The sequence below is a fragment of the Pan troglodytes genome, chromosome 20 (assembly GCF_028858775.2).
Source record: "Pan troglodytes isolate AG18354 chromosome 20, NHGRI_mPanTro3-v2.0_pri, whole genome shotgun sequence".
Lineage (NCBI taxonomy): Eukaryota > Metazoa > Chordata > Mammalia > Primates > Hominidae > Pan > Pan troglodytes.
Window position 1 is genome coordinate 7,303,799 of NC_072418.2, and position 11,243 is coordinate 7,315,041.

An 11,243-nucleotide genomic window follows, 5' to 3' on the forward strand; every position below is an offset into this window, starting at 1 on the left:
CGGGTCTCGGACCCCGTGTTTGTTTTCATGCCAGGAGGCAGCTCAGGGAAGGTCAGGAGACGGGGTGTTCCCAGTCATGCCCATGGCATCTCTGCCTCCTCGGGCCCCACCTGCCTCGCCCTGTGGCCTGAGTCCCTTCAGCTGTGTGGGCCTCCCTGAGTGCCCTGAGTGAGGTGGCAGAAGGGGTGAGAGGCCATGGTGTCTTTGGGGCTGGTGGTCCGGGTCTGGCCATCTGTCACCTCTCAGGCGTGCAGGCACTAATCCCTCCACGCCTCAGTTGGCCACAGTGAGAAGGGGCCTGGTAACACTGTCCTGGATGCCAGGTTGTTGTGAAGGTCCTGGCTTAGCCTCTGGCAGGAAGGAGGTGCTCAGGAGGTGGGCACAGGCAGAGGGCTGGCTGTGGGGGGCTATGGAAGAGGGAGGCCTGGGAGCCCAGTGGCGGTAGGAAGGACTGTGGGGACATTGGAAACCACCTGTCCTGTGCATCGGTGTGAAGGCGCGCAAGTGCTGAGGATGTGAAGGAAGGGGCTAACCAGCATCACGGTGTCCTCACAATCTGTCCTTGCTGCTCTGTTCCAACTTGGGAAGCTCAGCATCGGAGGGGTTCTGGGAAACAGGCTGTGACCTTCCACCTTGATCTTTTTAAATTACAAACTTGAGGCCAGCCGTGGTGGCTAACGCCTGTAATCCCAGCACTTGGGGAGGCTGAGGTGGGAGGATCACTTGAGGTCAGGAGTTTGAGACCAGCCCGGCAACATGGTGAAACCCCATCTCTACTAAAAATTAAAACAAAATTAGCTGGGTGTGGTGACAGGTGCTACTCAGGAGACTGATGTGGGAGAATCGCTTGAACCTGGGAGGTGGAGGTTGCGGTGAGCCGAGATGGCGCCATTGTACTCCAGCCTGGGCGTCAGAGCAAGATTCTGTCTCAAAAAAAAAAAAAAAATTGAAAAAAACATTCAGAGACAGCATCTCACTCTGTCGCCCAGGCTGGAGTGCAGTGGTGCCATCATAGCTCATCGCAGCCTTGAACTCCTCGCGGGGCTAAAGAGATCCTCCTGCCTTAGCCTCCTGAGTAGCTGGGGCTACAGGCATACACCACCATGGCCAACATGATGAAACCCTGTCTCTACTAAAAATACAAAAATTAGCCAGGTGTGCTGGTGGGCGCCTGTAATCCCAGCTACTCAGGAGGCTGAGACACGAGAATCCCTTGAACCCGGGAGGTGGAGGTTGCAGTGAGCCAAGATCACGCCACTGCACTCCAGCCTGGGCGACAGAGCGAGACTCTATCTTAAAAAAAAACAACAAAAACAAAAGCCACAGGCTGCCTGGGGCAGGTGACTGTGCTGTGGTCACCAGGCCTCTCCCCCGTGTGGCCACCGCCCTCGCCCAGCTGTGTGATGACATGCTGCAGACATGTGCCCCCTGCGTAGGCATCTGTGCACCTGTGTACGGCGTCTCACTCCTCCCTGGCGTGCAGCCAGCCCGGTGGCGACTTCCCTGTTTGTCTGCTTGGGAAGTGGAGACTCCAGGCCTCTCAGCTCTGGCTTCTCCTGGCTTTCTTCCCCAGGCACAACTTGGTTGATTGAGCTTGAAGTTAGGAATCTGAATCCACCAGACTTGGTTCCTTCCTCCTTTTCCCCTTTCTTCTCATTGACGTGTATGTTTATTTTCCATTTTTTTCGAGACAAGGTCTTGCTTTGTCGCTCAGGCTGGAGTGCAATGGCATGATCATGGCTCACTGCAGCCTCAGCCTCCCTGGGTTCAGGTGATCCTCCCACTTCAGCCTCCGGAGTAGCCACGCCCGGCTAATTTTTTTGTTTTTGTTTTTTCTTTGAGACGCGGAGTCTTGCCCTGTCACCCAGGCTGGAGTGCAATGGCGTGATCTCAGCTCACTGCAACCTCCGCCTCCCGGGTTCAAGCCATTATCTTGCCTTAGCCTCCCAAGTAGCTGGGATTACAGGCATGTGCCTGGCTAATTTTTGTATTTTTAGTAGAGACAGGGTTTCACCATGTTGGCCAGGCTGGTCTTGAACTCCTGACCTCAAGTGATCTGCCCCCCTCGGCCTCCCAGAGTGCTGGGATTACAGGCATGAGCCACGATGCTTGGCCTGATGTGTGTGTTTATTAAGCATCTACTTGTATACACTGTGCTTGGTGTTGAGAGAGAACACAGCCTCAAAGCTCAGGGAGCATCTGCCCTGTTGTAGATAAGATAAGCACATTAATAATATATAAGACGGCTCCACAGGTGGAAGGAGAGGTGCCGTCTTGAAGGCAGATGGGGTGAGGGGATGGGACTGCCTCTAGGGAGGTGTCAGGGAAGGCCCCATAGGGGAGGTGACTTGAGCTGAGCTGTGAGTGATGAGAGCCAGGGGACCGAGCTGTTAAGCTGCATGACCTGCCAGGGACAAAAGCCTGGAGGCCGGGTGAGCTTGGAATCTTTGAGGGCCCCTAGGGGGGCCAGGCTGGTGATGGGCAGCAGGTGGAAAGTGAGACTGAAGGTCAGAGGGGCCTCTGGACCTGGTGAGACTGTCCCCGCAGTCCTGGGAGAGGTGGCCAGGAGCAAACCTGATGGTGTGGATGGCACTTCTCACGCGCCTGCTGTGTCTTACAGGACTGCCTGGACAGATCCTTTCGGGCACAGGTGTTCAGCTGCCCCGCCTGCCGCTACGACCTGGGCCGCAGCTATGCCATGCAGGTGAACCAGCCTCTGCAGACCGTCCTCAACCAGCTCTTCCCCGGCTACGGCAATGGCCGGTGATCTCCAAGCACTTCTCGACAGGCGTTTTGCTGAAAACGTGTCGGAGGGCTCGTTCGTCGGCACTGATTTTGTTCTTAGTGGGCTTAACTTAAACAGGTAGTGTTTCCTCCGTTCCCTAAAAAGGTTTGTCTTCCTTTTTTTTTTTATTTTTATTTTTCAAATCTATACATTTTCAGGAATTTATGTATTCTGGCTAAAAGTTGGACTTCTCAGTATTGTGTTTAGTTCTTTGAAAACACAAAAGCCTGCAATTTCTCGACAAAACAACACAAGATTTTTTAAAGATGGAATCAGAAACTACGTGGTGTGGAGGCTGTTGATGTTTCTGGTGTCAAGTTCTCAGAAGTTGCTGCCACCAACTCTTTAAGAAGGCGACAGGATCAGTCCTTCTCTCGGGTTCTGGCCCCCAAGGTCAGAGCAAGCATCTTCCTGACAGCATTTTGTCATCTAAAGTCCAGTGACATGGTTCCCCGTGGTGGCCCGTGGCAGCCCGTGGCATGGTGTGGCTCAGCTGTCTGTTGAAGTTCTTGCAAGGAAAAGAGGAAACATCTCGGGCCTAGTTCAAACCTTTGCCTCAAAGCCATCCCCCACCAGACTGCTTAGCGTCTGAGATCCGCGTGAAAAGTCCTCTGCCCACGAGAGCAGGGAGTTGGGGCCACGCAGAAATGGCCTCAAGGGGACTCTGCTCCACGTGGGGCCAGGCGTGTGGCTGATGCTGTCCGACGAAGGCGGCCACGGATGGACGCCAGCACACGAAGTCACGCGCAAGTGCCTTTGATTCGTTCCTTCTTTCTAAAGACGACAGTCTTTGTTGTTAGCACTGAATTATTGAAAATGTCAACCAGATTCTAGAAACTGCGGTCATCCAGTTCTTCCTGACACCGGATGGGTGCTTGGGAACCGTTTGAGCCTTACAGATCATTTACATTCAATATTTTTAACTCGGCAAGTGAGAACTTACAAGAGGGTTTTTTTTAATTTTTTTTTCTCTTAATGAACACATTTTCTAAATGAATTTTTTTTGTAGTTACTGTATATGTACCAAGAAAGATATAACGTTAGGGTTTGGTTGTTTTTGTTTTTGTATTTTTTTTTTTTTGAAAGGGTTTGTTAATTTTTCTAATTTTACCAAAGTTTGCAGCCTATACCTCAATAAAACAGGGATATTTTAAATCACATACCTGCAGACAAACTGGAGCAATGTTATTTTTAAAGGGTTTTTTTTTCACCTCCTTATTCTTAGATTATTAATGTATTAGGGAAGAATGAGACAATTTTGTGTAGGCTTTTTCTAAAGTCCAGTACTTTGTCCAGATTTTAGATTCTCAGAATAAATGTTTTTCACAGATAGACTTGATTGTGTCTTCCTATTTGCAAACTGCCTTTGGAGCTTTCTGTCTACTTTTGTGCACTATTTTACAAAAATCCCAGGAGAAACATGAGGCAGGTGGCTTCAGCCCCACTTTACAGATGAGAAAACTGAGACCCAGGAGATGACGGTGACGGGCTGAGGTCCCAACCGCAGCCTAGGAGGTGCTGGGCTGTTCACTTTGCAGCGTCAAGTTGCAGGGGTCAGCAAACGACAGCCAATGGGACCCAAGTCAGGACACTGCCTGTCTTTGTAAATAGTTTTATTGACACCACCACACCCATTTCTTTATGTATATAGTGGCGTTTACGCTACCATCAGCAGAACTGAGTAGGTACAGCAGAAACCATCTGGACCACAAAGCTGAAAAATACTCACTGCCTGGCCAGCAAAGCTTGCTGGTCTCTTCTCCTGGGAGGATGACTTGAGTGTAGGAGTCTGAGACCAGCCTGTAGACCCCAACTCTACAAATAAATAAAAATATTAGCCAGGTGTGGTGGTGTGTTTCTGTAGTCCCAGCTACTCAGGAGGTTGAGGCAGGAGGCTGATTGCTTGAGCCCCAGAGCTAGAGGCTGCAGTGAACTTTGATTGCACCACTGTACTCCAGCCTGGGCAACAGAATGAGATGCTGTCTTTAAAAATGTTAAAAAAAAAAAAAAAATCGGGACGGTAAAGGGGCTGCATCTTGCAGATTAATTAATTCACATCAACCTATTACTGGTGCCTTTTATTGATGGTTAAGTAACCATATGGGCAGATTTGTTTTGTTTTTGAGACAGTCTTGCCCTGTTGTCCAGGCTGGAGTGCGATGGTGTGATCACAGCTCATTGCAGCCTCCAACTCCTGGGCTCAAGTGATCCTCCCATCTCAGCCTCCCGAGTAGCTGGTACCACAGGCGTGCAGCACCATAACTGGCAAATTTAATTTTTTTTTTTTTTTTTTTTTGGGAGAGACGGGATCTCATTATGTTGCCCAGGCTGGTCTCCAACTCCTCTGATTAGGCAATCCTCCCATCTCAGCCTCCCAAAGTGCTGGGATTACAGACGTGAGCCACCACGTGCAGCCTGGAGTTTCTTTTTGAGGTGGTAAAAATGTTCTAAAATTGATGGTTGCACATGTCTGTGGATATACTAAAATCCACAGAATTGTGCACTTTATTTTTTATTTTTATTTTTTCCTTTTTTTTTTTTTTGAGACGGAGTCTTGCTCTGTTGCCCAGGCTGGAGTGCAGTGGCGTGATCTCGGCTCACTGCAAGCTCCGCCTCCCGGGTTCACGCCATTCTTCTGCCTCAGCCTCCCAAGTAGCTGGGACTACAGGTGCCCGCCACCACACCTGGCTAATTTTTTTGTATTTTTAGTAAAGACAGGGTTTCACCGTGTTAGCTGGGATGGTCTCGATCTCCTGACCTCGTGATCCGCCCCCCTCGGCCTCCCAAAGTGCTGGGATTACAGGCGTGAGCCACCGCGCCCGGCCAGAATTGTGCACTTTAAATGGGTGAATTGTGTGGTATGTGGATTATACCAGAAATATGTCAAGTGTGAACGTGAAGATAAGATTCCCAGTTCTTGAAGGAAACTCCATAAATGTCCCCAGTAGGCCCTTCCTAGAAAACACTAAAGTGGGTTCATTGTTGAGATTGCTGCCTTCTTTTGGATTTTTCTCTCACTTTAAAGAACAATGTCATGTTTAAAAAATGAGCAAAACCCAGAAAAGTATTTGTGGAACTGTTTTGCCACCGACTCTAATCTTGGGCATATTTCTTTCCTGGTTCACTTAAAAAAATTTCTTTGGCCGGGTGCGATGGCTCACACCTGTAATCGCAGCACTTTAGGAGGCTGAGGTGGGAGGATCACCTGAGGTCAGGAGTTTGAGACCAGCCTGTCCAACATGGTGAAACTCCATCTCTACTAAAAATACAAAAATAAGCTGGGCATGATGGTATGAACCTGCAATCCCAGCTACTTGGGAGGCTGAGACAGGAGAATCGCTTGAACCCAGGAGGTGGAGTTTGCAGTGAGCCGAGATCACACCACTGCACCCCAGCCTGGGCAACAGAGCGAGACTCTGTCTCAAAAAAAAAAAAAAAAAAAAAAGTCTTTGATTCAAGATCTCTGTCACCCAGGCTGGAGTACAGTGGTGGTGTCATCATAGCTCGCTGCAGCCTCAAACTCCCATGCGCAAGCAATCCTCCTGCCTCAGCCTCCTGAGTAGCTGGGACTACTACAGGTGCAAACCACCATGCCTGGCTACTTTTTTAAAGAGAGATATATATATTTTAGTAGAGAGAAGTCTCACTTTGTTGCCCAGGCTGGTCTGGAACTCCTGGTCTCAAGCCATCTTCCTGTCTGGGTCTCCCAAAGTGCCGGGATTACAGATGTGAACTACCATGCCCACCCTAAAAATCTTTAACAGCTCTGTGGAGATAACAGTTCAGGTAATATAAAGGTCACCCTTTTAAAGCATACAGTTCAGTGGTTTTATTTTACTGTGTTGTTTTTGAGACAGTCTCGCTCTGTTGCCCAGGCTGGAGTGCAGTGGCAAGATCTCTGCTTACTGCAACCTCCCCCTCCCGGGTTCAAGTGATTCTTCTGCCTCGGCCTCCCAAGTAGCTGGGATTACAGGCATGCACCACCATGCCCGCCTAATTTTCATATTTTTAGCAGAAACAGGATTTCACCATGTTGGTCAGGCTGGTCTCGAACTCCCGACCTCAGGTGATCCACTCGCCTTGGCCTCCCAAAGTGTTGGGATTACTGGTGTGAGCCACCGTGCCTGGCCAGCTTAGTGGTTTTAGTATAGTCAATACAGTTATGCAGCCATCACCACCATCTAATTACAGAATTTTAACATCCACACAAAAAGAAACCTCACACCCTTCCACAGTCTTGCCCTGTGTCCCTTCCCCAGCCCCTGCAAGCCACGAATCCTCTTTCTATCCTTACGGATTTGCCTGTCCTGGACATTTCATATAAATGTAATTATACTGTATTCTTTTGTGTCTGGCTTCTGTCACTAAGGATGGAATTTTCGAGGTTCATCTGCATTGTAGCCTGTGTCAGAGCTTTATTCCTTTTCATGGCTGAGTAATATTCCACTGTACGGATGGGCCACCTTTCTATAATCCCCGTTTGACTTGTTTTAAGACGTAGTCTTGCTCTGTTGCCCAGGCTGGAGTGCAGTGGCATAATCTCGGCTCTACAACCTCCGTCTCCTGGGTTCAAGCGATTCTCCTGCCTCAGCCTCCGGAGTAGTTGGGATTACAGGTGTGCACCACCATGCCTGGCTAATTTTTTTGTATTTTTGGTAGAGACGGTGTTTCACCATGTTGGCCAGGCTGGTCTTGAACTCCTGACCTCAAGTGATCTGCCCTCTTCGGTCTCCCAAAGTGCTGGGATTACAGGCGTGAGCCACTGCGCCTGGCCTGTATTTTTTATTTTTAAGAGACAAAGTCTCACTTTGTCACCCAGGCTGGAGTACAGTGGCATGATAATAGGTCACTGCAGCCTCGACCTTTTGGGCTCAAGGGATCCTCCTGCCTCTGCCTCCCAAAGTGCTGGGATTACAGTCATGAGCCATGAAGCCCAGTCCCCAACTGCTTTTTTTTTTTTTTTTTTTTTTTTTTTTTGGAGATAGTCTCCATGGCCCAGGCTGGAGTGCAGTGGTGTAATCTCAGCTCACTGCAGCTGCCTCCTCCTGGATTCAAGTGATTCTCGGGCTTCCCCTCTCTAGTAGATGGGACTACAGGCATGCACCACCACACCTGGCCGATTTTTGTACTTTTTGTAGAGATGGGGTTTTTGCCATGTTGGCCAGGCTGGTCTCGAACTCCCGGGCTCAAGTGATCCTCCTGCCTCAGCCTCCCAAAGTGCTGGGATTACAGCCACTGCACCCGGCCTCCCATTTCAGTTTGTTAATGCAGCAGACCAACCCATAAGAGGGAGGGGCATCTGTGGAAGCATTGAACATTTTTGCGCTCCACACCTTGCCTGTCTAGAAAGATTGAGGGAGACCAGTCAGAAATTGAGCATTGGGCCTGCTAATTGGGGATTCCTTCACGTCTGAAAGCCAAGCCAAGCCTCCTGGTCTTGTTTAGGGGGAGGTCCCCAAGCATTCCCTGCCCCAGTCCTTTGTGAGATTTGCATCTGACTGCAAAGGATGGAAGAAAACCAGGGCAATTAGGTGAGTGTTCCCTAAATTAATCTGCCCATTAAAATATTCTAAAGAGCATTTCCTTCTTTTTTGGAGGATGAGGATTTCTACTTATCGGACAGCAATTCTAGTGTGTTTTTAACATTTTAATATGAAGAGTTTCCAAAACTTGGAAAGAATCGGATTTGGAAAGAATCGGATGGTGAACCCTCAGACCTACCGTCTAGATTCTATGATCATGTTAAGTTTTTCTCATAAGAGATGGCATGAAAACTGTCTAAGCAAAATAAAGTGGAGAACCCATTTGGGTTCCTTGGTTAAAAACATTTATATTGTCTGTGAAATCTAAACACCCCCACTGTCTCAGAGAATATACTTGGAAGTAGAACAAAAAGCCCTATGTATGTGGTACGTGGGGTGGGGACTCCTTCCCTTCATGATTGCACTTCTTTTTTTTTTTTTTTTTTTGAGACAGGGTCTCATTCTGTTGCCCAGGAGTGCAGTGGTGTGATCATGGCTCACTGCAGCCTCGACCTCCTGGGCTCAAGTGATCCTCCCTCAGCCCCCAAAGTAGCTGGGACCACAGGCATGTGCCCGCACAATCAACTCGGTTTTTATTTTTAGTAGAGAAGAGGTCTCGCTCTGTTGCCCAGGCTGGCCTGAAACTCCTGGGATCAAGTGATCCACCTTGGCCTCCCAAAGGGCTGGGATTACAGATGTGAGTCACTACACCCAGCCTGTTTTTAAATTTTGTTTTTACTTTTTATTTTGAGACGGGGTTTGACTCTGTCACCCAGGCTGGAGTGCAGTGGTGTAATCAACGGCTCACTGCAGCCTCCACTTCCCTGGGCTCAGGTGATCCTTTCGCCTCAGCCCCCGAATAGCTGGGATTATAGGCGCGTGTCACCACGCCCAACTTTTGTAATTTTTTTGGTAGAGACGGAGTCTTGCTATATTGCCCAGCCTGTTCTCAAACTCGTGGGCTCAAGTGATCTGCCCATCTCAGCCTCCCAAAGTGCTGCGATTCCAGGCATGACCTGAAATTAAATCTTAACTCCATGTGGAATATATGAATATGGTCCCATAAGAATTTAAAACACCCAGAGCTTCTTAAATTCTCCTTTGACTTCTCTTTTTACCAGCGTGCAGCTTTCCTTCTCTCCCCAAGGATTAAGTTAGTTTCTTCAGTTTAGGAGTACCTTTTTCTGTGCATTGACAAGCTTGTGTGCTCTTAAAAACCTCATGATACCGGTTTCTGTGTGTGTTTCCATATTTATTTTATTGAGTACAGGATTCTGGACCACTGTCCCTAGCTCAGCGGTTGGGAGATATTTCATGATTGCAAACAGATCGGCCTTCTCTTTTTTCTTTTCTTTCCTTTTTTGAGACAGAGTCTCACCCTGTTGCCCAGGCTGAAGTGCAGAGATCTCGACTCACTGCAACCTCCGCCTCAGCCTCTGGAGTAGCTGGGATTACAGGCATGCGCCACCATGCCTGGCTAATTTTGTATTTGTTAATAGAGACAGGTTTTTGCCATGTTGGCCAGGCTGGTCTCGAACTCTGGACCTCAGGTGTTCCACCCGACTTGACCTCCCAAAGTGCTGGGATTACAGGTGTGAGTCACCGCGCCCGAGCCACAGCACGGGGCCTGGCCTCCTTTTCAATTGCTACATAGTAAGTATTCCAGAGTACTGATTGCTATTAAGTTACTTCTCTAATCCCCCACTGATGGATAGTTAGTGTAAAACATTGGAAACAGTTGCAGACAGCCCTGCCGCCGGCATTCTTGAATTGTGTAAGCTCCAGATCTTTTCTCTGGGTACATCACCTCCAGGAAGAACTGCTGGCTGGGTTATCGGGTGGTGGATGCACTTAGAATGTTATTAGAAAATGTCAAATTGCCCAATTTACACTCCTGCCAGTCCAAATGGGGGCATGCCCACACCCCTGCGTGGTCCAGTACACAATGAATGGTCATTTTGTGAAGTCACAGGGTCAAATCTTTCTCCGTGCCTCATCCCACTTAATCCTTGCAACATTCTCAAGAGGCGGGTAGACGGGGTGTGGCCACTACCATCATATCCATTGCACAGTTGGAAGCAGACTCAGCGAGGTTACTTTGCTGGAGGTCAACCACAGTGAGGCATGGGGCCCGGCTTAGCTTTGAATCCAGGTCAGAAAGCACCAAAGCTCATTCTCTCCCATACATTTTAGGGAACTTGGGGAGAGTGACCCTAACTATTCCGAAGGCCTTGCCCCTTGGCAAAGGTTTGTTGATTGTGATGGGAATAGACCTACGGGGGCGGGGTGGAGGCTCTTGCTGCTTTACCCTATGTTCTCGGTTCTCCTCCTTTGCAAAACGGATCGCTACGTCTCCTTGCTTGGCACTTTGCAAATTGGGGAACGCTACGCCCACATTCCGGCCACGGGTTTCGAACCTCCAGCCTGCACGTTCCCGGCCGGTGCTGATGCTGTGCTGGGTCTCACGTACTCAGCCGCCGCCTGATAACCAGGGCGGGGCCCGGAGCTTGCGGGCAGTGATTGGCACCTGCCCCAGCCTGTCCGCGCCTCGGGCTGGCCCCTCAAGCCAATACTGGCTCCTCTCTGTGCGGTCGTCGGGCGGGCCCTGAGGCTCCCTTGTCAATCCAAGGCCCAGCTGCCGTCGGGTTGGTCGCGGCAGCCTTGACTGGCGTGCGCCCTCTCCAATGAGAACAGAGCCGGTCAGCGGGCACGTGGGTGGGCGCCGGCGTGTCCCCGCCGGTCTGCCAATGAAGAGGCAAGGCCGGCGTTTGTCCCCGCCCAATCGCGGCGCGCGGTGGGCGGGCCGTGCGGTGTTGATGGGCCCGGCGGAGGGGAGGGGCGGAGCTGTCAGCTCTGGCCAATGGGTGCTCGGGCGTGGGTCCGGCAGCCAATGGCAGTCGGGGCGGAGCTGGCGCGCGGCCTTATAAGCCCCCCCC

The 11,243-nt window shown here is 50.0% G+C and overlaps 1 protein-coding gene across 4 annotated transcripts in view; it reads left to right on the forward strand.

The window, feature by feature from the left end:
• Positions 1 to 4,119, forward strand: part of UHRF1 (ubiquitin like with PHD and ring finger domains 1) — a 53,161-nt gene extending 49,042 nt beyond the window's left edge. For all 4 annotated transcript variants that reach the window (XM_001139916.7, XM_016934744.4, XM_001139745.6 and 1 more), the window contains one exon: positions 2,621 to 4,119. In XM_001139916.7, coding sequence (XP_001139916.3) covers positions 2,621 to 2,767 — 147 coding nt within the window. In that variant the 3' untranslated portion in view covers positions 2,768 to 4,119. The remainder of the gene's footprint in view (positions 1 to 2,620) is intronic.
• Positions 4,120 to 11,243: the final 7,124 nt, after the last annotated feature.